The sequence below is a fragment of the Grampus griseus genome (genome assembly GCF_964374135.1).
Source record: "Grampus griseus genome assembly, chromosome: 7".
NCBI classification, from domain to species: Eukaryota; Metazoa; Chordata; class Mammalia; order Artiodactyla; family Delphinidae; genus Grampus; species Grampus griseus.
In genome coordinates, this window is record NC_139001.1 from 44,935,419 (window position 1) to 44,951,338 (window position 15,920).

Sequence of the window (15,920 nt, forward strand, 5' to 3'; positions counted from 1 at the left end):
TAATAATTTCTCTCACTCACTTTATCTAACAGTAATGAAAATAAAGTTATTTCTTGTCTTCTTAAAAACCAGGGAATTTTTTTGGCTGCATTTTAAGTGGTTATGTCTAATTTGAGAATTCCTTGTAGTACTTAAGATGGTCATTTGTTACCCTATCCATGCTGGGCGCCTCCAAGATATTTGTTGCTTTTCTGTGAAGTCCATTAATATCTAAGAGGAGATCTAGAAACACATTTCTCTTCCCTGGTGCCAGCTTTGACCTTGGTAATGGAATAATAATTTCTAATGTAATTTATTGCCACAGCACCCTCTATTACAGTGGCTCAGAAATGCAGAATGCTTTTAATGTTGGCTAAGAAAGACGAGAATGAAATGGATTTCCTTGAGAAAACAATGATATAAATTACTGGTTTTTAAAACTTCTTTTTTGGAGAAAAGTGTCTGTGTTTAACATAGCCTGTGTATTTGAGTAACATGTTAGAAAAACTTCCATATAAGAGAAACAAGTTCATATTTATGTGTTTTAGTGAACCAGGTAAGATTAATATTAAACTTTTAGGTTATTTGTTTTAGCAGTCATGAATGGAGACTTGCATGCATCCTTGTCAAGACAGTGCCAAGGCTTTATTTTTTCCCCAAAATTTCACTGCAAATAACAACAAATATGATGAAGTATTCAAAAGTATTTTCATGGAAACATTACACAGTAATTTACCAATTATCCTCTTGGGTATCTTTCAACAGTGACAATCTGCCTGGAATAAATACCCAAACTTAATTTCTAGCCAGGTAATACGGAAGATATAATGGGAAGAATTAAAAACAAGACACCAAAGGGCTACCTGAAGTAGATACAATCTGCACAGAATCCCCAGGAGTAAAGCAAAATTAAACCTGTGGGAATAAGCAAGTAGTATGTTGGGACAATGGTGGCAAATATCAAAAAACAGAGCAAAATACACAACTTCCTACAAGTAGGTGGTTTACGGAAGCCCAATTTATTCCAAGATGAATAATGAAAAAAAAAAGAGATGACAACAGCATTGATACAAAGATACTATAAGGAAAAATGTAGGACAGTTTAACGAAATTTATGAGATAAAGAACACACTAGTAAATATACTATCACAGAACAGATAAAAATTCTGACCAACCATTTAACCATAAACTAAATAAAACTTAATGAAGTAATTGAAAGAAAGAACGTCATAAATTAGAAATACAAAAAGAAGAAATAATGAGTAAATAAGTAGAAGGATAACCAAATCATCATAGGGAAATGAAGATGAAATAGGAAGGTGCACAAGGAGAATTGATACTGCAGAAAATACAATAAGGGATGTAGAAAATAGAAATGAGAAAAGTAAAAATAAAAAATAGGGAAAAGGATTTGAAAGAAAATAATATAGAAGATATGTAAAGGATAGCCCTAAAGAAGAATCCCAAAGAAAAAATAAATGCAATAGAGCAGAACAAATAATGACATAATCCAATAAAACTTTTCTGGAGTAAAATTAAACTTTCATTTTTGATATTGAAAAAGGAAACCAAGTGGCTAAAAAAATTGACCCAGAAGAGTCAGCATAGAGACATATCTTAGTAAAGTTATTAAACTTTAAAGAAAAAGAGTCTTTTGGAAAATCAGTGAAAAAGAATGGATAAATTCTAAAATGAAAAACTATTCAGATTAGTCACAGGTTTCTCCATAGTAATAATATTCAATACCAGAAGAAAGTGGAACAATATCTACATGTTTCTCAAGGAAAACAATATGTGGAACCAAAGTTTAAAGATAAATCCATTCTCTCCTTCAAGTATAAAAGTTATGGAAAAAACAGTAAAACACACAGGAACTCTGGGAATCTTTCCATAAATTTCTTAGGGAAACTAACTATGGGACAAACCCAAGACAACCAAGAGTTAATTGGTGAAATTGTCAAAGAACTGGCATGAGCATTGATATATTTAACTCTAGAAGGAGACTAAAACAAAAGTGCAGTTTAGGGTGACGATGGGAATGTAAATGTTACTGAATCTGACAATATAGAAATAATACAACTAATAATAAATAATGAGAGAAGACAAAAAGGGGCAAAGTAGAGTTGAGTTTGCTAATTCCTCACCTTTAAGAGGCAGAAGTCAAAGAATATCATTCAAAGCTGACAAATCATATAGAAGAAGTATAGTAGCACATTTAACACCACAGAGATAAATACTAGCGCATTTTCTGTCTTAAATTGCGTGCTGGAAGAAAGTGTGGGGGTCAGAGAACAAATAGGAAGCACTGTAATTTTTATCACTGCTCATTTTAATAGAGCTAACAGAAACTGTCTAAATAAAGATATGAGTAATATAAAAGAATAATGTTAAATAGTAGAGCCAATATATGAATCTTCTCAAACATCAGAAAGACTAACATACCAAACAATACAAATGTTCTTGAAAACATTATGAAACATTTTTTTAAAATATAATGAAAAATCTACAGCTATATTCTTAAAAAATTGAAAAAGAAAGAATAAAATTATGTGCATTTAGCATCCATCTCAAAAAATTAGAAAAAGAACAACAAAATAAGCTGAAAATAAGCAGAAGAAATTCATAAGGAAAAAATGAGTTGAAAAGTGAGAAAACTGAAACACAGTAGAAATATGTAAATTCAAAAGACAGTACTACAGGAAATCAACAAAATAAATTAACCATAAAATAAGAAATGGTAATGGGGAAATGACCAAATGAAAACAGAGAACATAAAAGAATAATAAAAGGTTTCTCTGCACAACTTTATGCTGGTAAATTTGAAAACCTATATGAAATGGATACCTTTCTAGGAAAATATAATTTGCTAAAACTAGCCCTGGTAAAAGGAGAAAAAGTGAGCACACAGATTTCCCTAGAAGAAATAGAAAAATTTGTAAAGCAGATAGACCTACAAAATGTAGCAGATGATTTCACAATTGTGCTAAACCATTACAAAACAGATTATTTTAATGCTGTTTAAGCTCTTCTAGAACATGCAAAGAGAAGGCATACTTCTAATGACTTGTTATGAATGAAGTACATCCTTGATAGCCAAATGTGGCAAAATTGCACAAAAAAGAAAACTATAATCATATAAATTTACTTAATATTTTTAAATTTATTAAAAAACATAAATAAAATATTAAATCTGTTAGCACATTAAAAGGATAATTAGCCATGAAAAAGTAGAGATTATTCCTTAAGTAAAAGAATAATTCAATATTAGGAAAGCTATTAATAAAAATAATTAATTAAAAATAATTATCTTAGCAGATCTATTAAAAAAAAATCACATGCTTTTCTCCATAATTGAAGACATTTGGCAAAGGCAAATAAATATTCTTGATATAGATACTTAGTAACTTAGTAATAAATGGCATTTCATTAACATAAAATATTTACATCTCAGCTTAGAAGCTTTATTATATTTAATAATAGAAGCATTACCTTTAATGCTAAGGGCCAACTCAGAATTGGTCCAATGATTCATCTTTATAGTAACAGTGTTTTGTTACAATTGTGTACTTACAAAACCTGAGGGAATAGAGTAAAAAAATACTACAAAACAATTTAGTAAAATAGTGCAGTATAAAATTAACAAATTAATAGATATACTATATACAATTACCTCATAGAATAAATAATAGGAATAAAACTGTCTTATTTATAATAGCAATATATAGGATAAAGTGGCTAAGGATAAACTTCATACAAAATTTGCAAGACCTATCTGAAGAAAACTTTAAAACACTACTAACTCAAATGATGACTTTAATAAATGTAATGTTCTATTATGTTCTTGGTTAGGAAGACTAATAATAGAAAAATTAATAATAGTGACCTCCTGTGAGAAGTGAAATGTGGGAATTAGAGGAAAGGGGACAAGAAGATTTTTCACTGTATAATTGTATACTTTTATTAATATATTTTGGGTTTGTTTTTTTTAACCATGTGAATGAATAGCCTACTCAAAAAAGTATAAAAAACAGAGCATACTGATTGAAGATAATTAGTTATAATTTTAATGGTCAATGTTATAATTTAATGAATTTTAAATACTATATAAAGGATGTTAAGAATAATCACATAACGTCAGAATTTTCCAAAGGGATGTATTATTTTGCCTCCTACGAACATATTGATCCAAAACAACTTTTGAATTATATCTACTGGTGACAGGGAAAGCTGTTTAAGTTAAATTCTGACTCTAAAAATAATTATTGAAATAAATATTTAGGAGATTCTCAGTAACTATATCTGAATAAAATAACATATTTATTCTTTTCTTTTTATAGGTAGAGGAAGAAAGGTAAGTTTTACTTTGCATAGTTTCATTTTTGTAAATTTTTAAAATTCTAACGCTATCCACATAGGACTGTGCTTTGAAGTGTTTGAAAACCTTTTGTAAAGTATAAAGTACCACACAAATATAAATATATGAGCACAGTTTAACTACTTTGATTATAGATTATAGATGCCTCTGGTTTATTCACTTTGTTAATTTTTGTTTATAGATGTTTCTTCCAGAAGATTGTGAATCCCTTAGGAATTGAGACTGTGTCATATTAACCTTTGTATTACTTGCATTTATCACAGCACTTAGTATATACCTTATATATATTAAATGTCTAATTCATGTCTAATTAATTTATTTATTAAGGTCTAATTAATATATTAAATGTCTAATGAATGTCTAACAGAAGGAAATAAGGAGGGAAGGAAGGAAGAGAAGGGAGGGTATTAGTTCTACTTCAGTGGAATCGTGGTCTCTTGCCCATTGATTGGGAAGTAAAGATTCATTTAAAAGAATTAATTGAACGTTTTGCCAAACACACATTACCTTCCTTTCTCTCCCCTTCTTCACATTCAAGGAGCCTAAAATCTAATCCGAGAGACAGCCTTACACTCAAGAGGACAATATTGGGGTATAGCCGTGGTTTAGCCACTTGTCATCTGGACATGGGTAATCCCAGTCAGTGAAGAGAGTTCCATTCCCTTGGAAGTGCTCTCCGTTTTCTGGTTATGTTGAAAACTATGGAATTTGCTCTGGTCTTATCCAGATGCGCTGGGCACAGGAATCAAGAATGGAAATGAGCAGTCATTCCAATTTTCATGGCAGATTTTAGACAGCAAATTTAAATTCTTTGCCTCTGCATGCAGTGGAACTTTGGTAAAGTGATAATCAGATAATGCAATGCAATACCTTCATGGTAAATGAAGGTGATGCTGTCTATCAAGAGGGGGTCCTTGTCACCTTTACATTTTTTGGTTCAGAGGGCAGCACCATAAATTTGTCTTATTTGACATAAATATCAGTGAAGCTATTTACATTTGAATATATGTTAAAGGAGAAGGACTACAGATTCCAGCTCACATTTAATTTACATCTGAAAGCTATAAAAATATGAAACATAAAGGTTTGAGTAGAGGCCTCAAACAAACTAAACAGATAGGTGAATAGGTAGGTAGATAGATAAACAATCTGTGAAATAAAAAAAGAATGACGGTGAGAACTGCCCTGATGTAATCAATTTGATTTGGTTAGTAATCACCCAATTTGCTGAGGGACAACTGTCAGGCTATGTCATTTAGTTTACTGCCTTTTCCCAAAGGTGGAATGGGACAGCTGGACACACTCAAAACAGCTGTTAATTTAGCATGCTTTAGTTATGTGCTACTGTCTTCATAACCCTGTTATTTATTATCAAGCGTCATCAGAAATATGAGAGCAGAGTAATATTATATAAATACATTTTGTGCTTGGTTTCTATAAAATTGATTTTTATTTATAATTCATTCATTCATGTTAACCCCCAAATAATTACTGAGCCCTTGTTAAAATCCTGTGGGAGGCAAATAATACAGATGACATGATGCTGGGAAAAATGCTGTGACTGCTTCCATGGTAACGGCATGCTATAAAAGTGATGAGGCATGTCCACAGAGCATTAAGTGATGAATAACAGATGAGAAGTAAAATAAACTGTAATTCTCATCTGAATCTGAGTACTTGAATTTTATGTTTCCCAGGGGTATGGAAATCAAATTTAGTAAAATTATCATTCCACATAAATTGATTTATTCAAAGCCCATATTAACAAAAGCAACAAATATTTACATATATGGCTTATTTCCAAAATAAGAAAAATCATAGAATCATGAGATAAATTTGTTATCAGAACCTGATAAGAGAACATTTAATCCCGTATCAAGTATTGTGGAACAATAGGAGGCTCATTTTTCTAATTTTGCCTGAAATAATTTCTCCTCCCTTCTTACTTGTTTTTCTAGACTTGTTCCTAAAAGGAACATTTTCTTCAGTATCATTCTCATAAACTCCTTTATTTATTGGACACAGATTTGCATACCATCTCTGAACAATTAAAATGCTCTTGATATTTCAAAGAAAGCTCTTTTAGCTCTTAAAAGGTTAGCTTTTAGCTCTTAAAAGCTCTTTTAGCTCTTAATTTGTATTACTTTCATGTTAAAAGTGGAAAGACCTAGTCTAGAAGTTAGTGCAGAGATAAGCCTGTTCTACTTTGCCTCCCATATGTGTTGATCCCCTATTCCTCTAGTCTTTTTGTAGGTGTGCTTCAGTCTACCTTGAAGCATCCTCCTGCCTCTGTAGAGCCATTTCCAATACTTTTTTTTTTTTAAACATCATTATTGGAGTATAATTGCTTTACAATGGCGTGTTAGTTTCTGCTTTATAACAAAGTGAGTCAGCTATACATATACATATATCCCCATATTACCTCCCTCTTGTGTCTCCCTCCCACCCTCCGTATCCCACCCCTCTAAGTGGTCACAAAGCACTGAGCTGATCTCCCTGTGCTATGTGGCTGCTTCCCACTAGCTATCTATTTTACATTTTGTAGTGTAGATATTAGTCCATGCCACTCTCTCACTTCGTCCCAGCTTACCCTTCCCCCTCCCTGTGTCCTCAAGTCCATTCTCTACGTCTGCATCATTATGCCTGTTCTGCCCCTAGGTTCTTCATAACCTTTTTTTTTTTTTTTTTTTAGATTCCATATATATGTATTAGCATACAGTACTTGTTTTTCTCTTTCTGACTTACTTCATTCTGTATGACGGACTCTAGGTCCATCCACCTCATTACAAATAACTCAATTTCGTTTCTTTTTATGGCTGAGTAATATTCCATTGTATATATGTGCCACATCTTCTTTATCCATTTATCTGTTGATGGACACTTAGGTTGCTTCCATGTCCTGGCTATTGTAAATAGAGCTGCAAAGCATTTGCAATACTTCTGAATTCTCAGTTTATTCCTGACTTCATGAGTATTAGCTGCCTCAGCATTAGAATCAGCAAGTACAATCAGGGTACTGTTCTGTCATTGAGTCCATCATTAAGACTGTCAAGATTGTAAAATAATGTTTTAAATGAAGACAACATCTAAGAGTAAAATACTGAGGCATTGATTAGGTAAACCAACTCAGGTACATGATGGAAAACTAAGATTACCAGAATGTTAACAGTGATTATCTCCTGGGCATGAGTATGATATTTAGTTTATCTCTCTGTTTCCTCTATTTAACAATTCCCTACTATGAACTCATGTTCTTTATATAATCAGATATAAGAACAGTATATGTAAAAGGAGAAATTTAATAAAAGAGAATTCATTATCGTTGCATTTTCTATAGTTTGGGTATAAGCCTCAATGCATTCATTCTCTGTAATTGCCTAGGAAAAAACATTTTTCATAGTGTATTAATGAAAATTAATATATTAATTAATTTATTGAGAACTTCTGTGTGTCCAGCTGAGAATATAAAGTAGACATAATCACGACCTTGGGGAGACCAAAATCTGTTGGAAGACAAATTCTGAAATAAATAATGCAAGCAAGTACGTGATACAGTAGAGGTATATAAAGATTCAATTCATCCAATATTATTTAAACTATATACTTGACATCATGCTATAAGAATGCAGTTTTTGATAATCTAAAGTTCTAAGAATCAAAAGAAATTCCATCTATTTCTGTTGTGTTAGCTACATCTATTATAAGAGCAAATTAAACTTCCTGACTTTATTTAAGTTCTGATAGTTTCTTGTGTTATTTTTTACTTTCCTGTTCAGTTAATGTTTTTTCTAGATTTTCCACAGATATTGAGAATTACCTGACTAATATTATTATGTCCTTTCTTTTCTTTCCTTTTTTTTTTCTTAAAAGACAGCCATACATCTCTTGTTATTTCTCATATTCTTCCATGAGTTAAAAAAAAAGGGATGGCAGGTTTTTCAGGAATGGCATCTGATAGGTTACTAAAAGCTAGGTGGCATGTAATATGAGTGTGAAAATTCAAATATGTCCACATTTCTGGATTTTCTCTTTGGGTTTGTTTACTGTAAAAACTGAAGGGAAACAACTTTACACATTTCACACATTGGATTAATTTTCTTTTCATGTCTTTGAGATTAGTGTTTTTTCATGAATAATGTCTGACTAAATATTTTAAAGATTGATTGTTAACTTTTTTCTCAATTTATTTTTTTACCTTTCTTACGCAGAAATTTCCAGTGTTTATGTGGAATATTCTAATATGACATGTTAATGCTCAGCAAGCCACATATTTTGCTAATTGAACTTTTATTTTGTTTCATAGGGACAAAAAGGAGAACCAGGATTAGTGCCTGTTGTAAGTATATATGTATATACTGCTTTCATGTACCATTGATAAACTTAGTTATAGCCTTGTTGTATTGATATATTATTGCTTATATACATACTTTCAAAAACAGGGAATTTATTTTATAACCAAGTTTTTAGTATAAAAGAAGCAAACCAAAATAGATCAATTCTTTTTTTTTTTTTTTTTTAATTTATTTATGGCTGTGTTGGGTCTTCGTTTCTGTGCGAGGGCTTTCTCTACTTGTGGCAAGCGGGGGCCACTCTTCATCACGGTGCGCGGGCCTCTCACTATGGCGGCCTCTCTTGTTGCGGAGCACAAGCTCCAGACGCGCAAGCTCAGTAATTGTGGCTCACGGGCCCAGTTGGGATCGTCCCAGACCAGGGCATGTGGGATCGTCCCAGACCAGGGCTCAAACCCGTGTCTGCTGCATTGGCAGGCAGATTCTCAACCACTGCGCCACCAGGGAAGCCCCTAGATCAATTCTTTAATACAATATTTCATATTTATTTTTCACAATTTCCTGACTTTTATTGTTGCATGACTAAAGGTGTAAATTAGGGTTTTACAAAATTAAATATAATGTATGTGAATATAAAGTGATAGTTAAGATGTACATTTTTTATAGTATAAATAGCCATATATAATCCAAATGGAAAGGCATGATTTAATGTGCCACACTTCTGGAAATATGTTATGCCATTATCCTGATTTAAATTCCATAGTGTATAAGAGTTCTTAAGAGTTATTTAGACTTGTAGATGATCAAAAAGTGTATCATTAAAGAGGATGAAAGTTCTTCACCACTCTCCTAGATTTTAAAGGAGTTATCATCATTTTGTCAAGACAGAAGTATAACATGTTGATTTATTTGACAATATTTGCATTTTTGCTTTGCTTTTCAATTGGCTTGTCTTTAACAAAGATTCCCTAAAAAGTAAACCGTTCATATTGTTTTCTTTCATTTAAAAACACAATGTCTAAGGTGCTGTTTTAAGCGCTTTCCAAATATTTATTTGTTTGTCTTCACAACAACTCTGAGAGGGAAGTAATTTCATAATCATTATCACCATTTTACAGAAGAGGGACCTTAAGTACAGAGACGGTAATTAATTAGTCCAAGGTCATACAACTGGTAAGGGAAGGGATGGAGTTAGGATTTGAACCCAGGCCTCTTGGCTCCAGGATTGGTGCTGTCAATCACTATACCAGTACTGCCTCCCTATATTAGAGTTTAAATTAGATAATGTCTTAGCTTTATAGGCTAGGAGGAAATGGGCATCAACTACCAACATCTGTTTGTTCTAAAAAAATTCACTGGGCTTTTGCTGTTCTTCTTATTTGTTAGACTATTAAGTTTTCGAAAACTCTTTAGAAACTTTATCTTTACATATTATCTTGTTTATCATTTAGGTAACAGGCATACGTGGACGTCCAGGACCCTCAGTAAGTAGTTTCCTCCAATATTCATGGTACTCTTAAGTTCTTTGAGATACTGAATCTTTATGGATATTATATCTATGAAAAGACAACAGACTATAAAATAATGATGCTTGATTTCTTGAAACATTTTGTTTTGAAACATCCTCAAGTTTAAGAAGTCCTTTGCAGCAGTGAATGATATTGATGAACCCTAATTAGGTTAACTGTTCTCGTTGAAATTAGGGCATATTAGCCTGTTGTTTGACAATGATTAAGGGTAGACTCCTTTTATCTGTTTAATGAAACACACTGTTAATTTCATCTGTTACTATAAAATTAAATCATATATTACATTAGAGTTTGAGAAATTATGCATCAGATAGCATATTTCTGGTTTAGCGTAAAAGACTATTGATTTCAGGTTTGGATTAGTGGTAGCATTCACAGGTAACCAGATGGATAAGACACACACACACACACGCACACACAATTCCTGTAAATTTTAAAACACATTAAATTAACATAAGTGAAATACTGATACGCTTTAACAGACCTGCTATAGTCCTTCTGAAGCTTTTGCTTTTAAACAATACTGTATGTTGACCTGAGTAAATGAACAGTCTAATTTTTACAACTTGATTGAAACTCTTTTGAAGAGAAATAAAATTCTCCTGGCAACTGCCATTTTCTGGGGAAAAAAAGGTTAATTTAAGATATCAGCACAAAATGCCACTTTTGAAATATAATAATTTGTTATTTAAAAAATATATATTTATTCATTTGGCTGCATCGGGTCTTAGCTGTGGCGTGTGGGATCCTTTGTTGCAGCGCGCAGGCTCTTTATTGCGGTGCGTGGGCTTCTCTCTAGTTGCGGTGTGCGGGCTCTCTGGTTCTGGCTCAAGGGCTCTGGAGCGTGCGGGCTCTCTGGTTCTGGCTCAAGGGCTCTGGAGCACGCGGGCTTAGTTGCCCCGCTGCATGTGTGATCTTAGTTCTCCGACCAGGCGTCGAACCCGCGCCCCCTGCACTGGAAGGCGGATTCTTAACCACTGGACCACCAGGGAAGTCCCAATCATTTGTTTTTTTTTGGTTTTTTTTTTTTTTTTGCGGTATGCGGGCCTTTCACTGCTGTGGCCTCTCCAGTTGCAGAGCACAGTCATCCAGACGCGCAGGCTCAGCGGCCATGCCCCACGGGCCCAGCCGCTCCGCGGCATGTGGGATCCTCCCGGACCCGGGCACGAACCCGCGTCCCCTGCGTCGGCAGGCGGACTCCCAACCACTGCGCCACCAGGGAAGCCCCATTTGTTATTTTAATAGAGAAATAACTGCAATTACCATTTGGAAAATTCTCAGTGGATTTTAAATATACGATGGAGATGATGCAATTCTAAATCAAGTTAAAAAAAAGATACTAGATACTTGAAGGCACACAAATAAGTGTGTGAATAAGAGGCCTTTCTTTCCATTGCTTTCATCAGCAACTTGAATAGTGATGAACAGTTTGGGATATCATGTACCAATATGAACTCATACATTCCGTCAGAAAATTGGAAATCTGGAGTTTGTACAATTTTGTAGTTCTCAAATCTGAATCGTAAGTTTTTGTGTCTGAGACAAGACAGCAATGAAACAATCCTTACAAATTTACAGTTATTGTTCAAACTAGTATATACAGCTCATTGGGCACCACGATTTTACACTTCTTTTCAAGTCTTTAAGCTTCAGTGCTAAAAAAAACAGCCTTTCTATGCACACAGAGCTTTTATATACACATGGGTTTATTTTCTGTAGTCTTCAACTGAATTAAACTTAAAAAAAATGTGATATTTCTGTTTTCCAATTTTCTTATATCGGTAAACCTTTAAAACAAAAATGTCTGAAGTATATGTGTTTTGCAGGCATAACCATTGTTTTCTGTTTTAGGGACCTCCAGGATCACAAGGACCAAGAGGAGAGAGAGGCCCAAAAGGAAAACCTGTAAGTTGGCAGTGGAGTTCCCTTTTTGCGAATTGTACTGTGTACTGCATAAGCCCGTCTACACTAAGCTCCCTGGATGCAGCAAAGAGCCAGTGGCACCATTCGTTTCTCATTTCTATTAAACGTGGCATAGAATTCAGGTCATGCGGTAATTGCATATCGATCCTGATTCAGAGGAAAGCATCACATGCTAATAATTACCTAACATCTTCTTAGATAACACAGATGATATTTATTTGTCCTTTAGGGGATCAAATTAAAATAAAGTAGAATCTAAGGAAACATAATGAGTACCTCATGTTGTTTTCAGAGGTTGTAAATCATGACTTAACAATGCCAAGAATGCATTGTTGAGATAAAACACCCAAGTTCTGTGATCTGTGGTTGCTACAGGAATAACCAAATAGGATAAAGGAAAAAGAAATTATTAGAGGACAAAATTTTCTTTCAAGTGGTTGTGTAATGAATTTATTTCCCAAGTAACACTGGCTTTTTCACTGAGCGGCTGCTGCAGAGCCATCAAAGGAGTGATTTTAAACATCAACAAATTCATTACCAAAGGGAACATCTTTCAATTTAAATAATCAATTCTATATTCTTGAGATAAGACATGAGGTTATCATATAATACGTGCCAGATTTTTCTCTTATTACCAAGTCCTACTGTAGCAATTCTTTTGTTTTTTTTATATCTCACCCTCAAAAACTTATGTCCTTTATGTACTAAATACCTAGACAAATTTGTATATTGCTGTCATTATCCGTGTTACAATCAGAAAAATTTCTACTGCTTAATTTTCTGTCTAATGATATCTACTAAAATTTAACTCTATGGATTTTTAACCTTCCAAAGATGTATTTATCCATATCTAAATGGGAAAAATAGATGAGCCAGGAAGGAAAAACAACCTTAAATATATAAATAAGGATAAAACCTATTTTTAGATCATGTCGCTAGGAACTCTTGCCACTGGTTTCACCTTTGATACTGTTTTTTGCTTCTACACATTTCACCAAGTATAGGGTGACGCCAGTACTGTTTCCAAACCATAGCTGGAGTTATGGATGGTATTTGCAGGTATGCAGGTAAATGACAGTGGCCCCAAGGAAGGAGTTCATAGCCATGTAGGTGGGCAGCAAAGCTGTGTCCCAGTTCCCTTCCCTTATGGCCCATTCTTCTTTGCTGTTCTGCTGAGCTACCTCACCGGTGTTGGTAGCTTAAATGCTGTTGGTAGATCCTCAGATGTCTGTCCAGGGTCTAGGATGACAGAGACAGGTGGAAGATGACTTCAGTTGGGTGGAGGGTGGGTGGTCATGCAGAAAACACTGTGTATCAATGTACTTGTGCCCAGAATAATTGATAAAACTGAGTCCTAAGTCTAGGTAGAAGTTGCTGTGGAATTAGTTGCTGGAATTCCAGAATTTCTGTTAGGATTCAGTGAATCTACTCCTCAGTCCTCTTACTCTTCTCTCCTCAACTTAGTATGTTATATGCTCCATTTCCTATCTTGGTTAAGTTTGAGACAATCAATGTGAATTGCGTGTGTGTGTGTGTGTGTGTGTGTGTGTGTGTGTGTGTGTGTGTGTAAAACTTCGAGGAGTAGTTATTTACCTGGAATCAAGCAAGACAGTCCTGGCAGATACCCAAGTAGGAAATTTGTTCCTCTCTTAATCCTAGCAAGCAGTGGTGTGATGGTAAATGTTTAATGACTGACTTATTTAAAAAAAAAAAGGTCATGAAGAACCTAGGGGCAAGACAGGAATAAAGACACAGACCTACTAGAGAATGGACTTGAGGATACGGGGAGGGGGAAGGGTAAGCTGGGACAAAGAGAGAGAGTGGCATGGACATATATACACTACCAAACGTAAAATAGATAGCTAATGGGAAGCAGCCGCATAGCACAGGGAGATCAGCTCGGTGCTTTGTGACCACCTAGAGGGGTGGGATAGGGAGGGTGGGAGGGAGTGATTCACTGTTATAAAGCAGAAACTAACACACCATTGCAGAGCAATTATACTCCAATAAAGATGTTTAAAAAAAAAGAATATGCCTGTAGCTTTTGCTGATTTCCCTGGTGTAAATACTCCCACCAGGGCTGTTTTCAAGATACTGGCATGACGTCATAAGATACCTATAGGTAGAATGTTTTGCCTCAGGTTCCAAGACTTGCAGGAGATGCTTACCTGGACAAAAGCTGTGGCTGACACAATATAGGCTGGTACTGCAGTCATAAATACCATTTTTCTCCCCTTACTTCATTACCATCAAACACTACAAAAGCTCGTGAAGTAAAGCACAGTTTCTCAATCTTAACACCACTGATGTTTGGGGCCAGATCATTCCTTATGCATTGTAGGATATTTGGTAGCATTCCTGATTTCTACCCACTAGATGCTAGTAGAAACACCTGCCCCCCTCCCTCATACAATTGGAACAAATAAAAACGTGTCTTGGTGTTGCCAAATGTCCCCTGGCAGTGGGGAGTGGGGGAGGGGAGCAAATTGCTTAAGACTGAGAACTACTGATACAGAGATACTCTCTTGAAGCCCTCATTACTAGCCAGTGATCATAATGACTGTCTCTCATCACATATCCTTAGTTTTAAGTGTATTGTCCTGGTAAATTCATAGTGACAAACCTGTCAGGAGGTAGACAGTCAATGGTGTGATGAGTTCTAATTGCACAAGACACAACCTCTATAGGTCTCTTCCCTCATCTGTAAAGTGGGGAATATACCAGTTATTACCAACTCTAACATTTCATAGTGTGTGTGTGTGTGTGTGTGTGTGTGTGTGTGTGATATTACTAACCATCAGTGAATAAAGTTCTTTACAATTTGGGGTCATTATTATTCCTATTTGTGAATGTTTAAATGTTGCCACCTAGTGGCAATGTACAAGTACTTTTTATTGTGGTTTGCTGCCTGAGATAGTGGAGTATCCTGGGGGATGGGAAGGAATGATTATAAATAGAATACTTACCTTAATATAAAACTTATGTGATTCAGCACACTTGGAAATATGAAAATATATATTTTAATGTATTCTAAAGTTATAATTTTTGTTTTAAATATTTACCAGCAAAATATCATGTATTATAATATTTTTTCTTATTTTCACTTATAATCTTGCTTATTATGTTCACTTAATTTTGGATAGTTTTCACAAGTTTTTATTAATTTTAATCTCAATTTGTATAAAAGTAAATCATGTAGGCTATTTAGAGGATATACCATGAAGGCACAGAATGCATCATTAAGTCAATGAAAAAGTGAACTGTCTTCAGAGCAGACTTTGAAACATGATTTTTAATCACAGAGGGCTGGGGGAAGGACACAAGTTTTTGAGGATTAATATTGCCCAAACCCCTCTCTACTTGCACTGGAACTAAATGTAGTTTTTGGTTTTTCTTTGGAAATCTCTTTGGGAGCAGAGAGAATGTTTTAGCTCATTTTTTGTATTAACCAAACCTGGTTATCAATTAACAATTTCACATTTTAAAAATACATTAAGAGTTTTCCACATGTAATAGTCTGAGGAGGTCAGACTACTATGTTTTCTATGCCACCACTGACAATATACACTTCCAGCTCACAGTGTCACATTCATATGATCCAGAAGTCCTAGATAGCAATGAAAAATTAGCCTCCATTGTGTAAAATGAAAAAAGAGTGCAGTGAATGGTTAGTGGTGTAGGAGTCAGAAGGGGTTTGATTTTTAAAGGGTGAGAATAACTTTCTGAGAAATTAGTTTTCAAAATGTGAGTTTTCTTAGGCTAAGCGATCTACTTCTATTTGAACACATAAATTTGCTTAATTATTCCACTACTCCAGGAAGTAAA

The 15,920-nt window shown here is 34.3% G+C and overlaps 1 protein-coding gene across 1 annotated transcript in view; it reads left to right on the forward strand.

The window, feature by feature from the left end:
* Positions 1-474: 474 nt before the first annotated feature.
* Positions 475-15,920, forward strand: part of COL5A2 (collagen type V alpha 2 chain) — a gene marked incomplete at its 5' end in the record, with an annotated part of 76,358 nt that continues 60,912 nt past the window's right edge. Inside the window, 5 exons of the mRNA XM_082658912.1 lie at positions 475-535; positions 4,317-4,330; positions 8,658-8,690; positions 10,095-10,127; positions 12,024-12,077. Of these exons, the coding sequence (XP_082515038.1) occupies positions 475-535; positions 4,317-4,330; positions 8,658-8,690; positions 10,095-10,127; positions 12,024-12,077 (195 nt within the window). The remainder of the gene's footprint in view (positions 536-4,316; positions 4,331-8,657; positions 8,691-10,094; positions 10,128-12,023; positions 12,078-15,920) is intronic.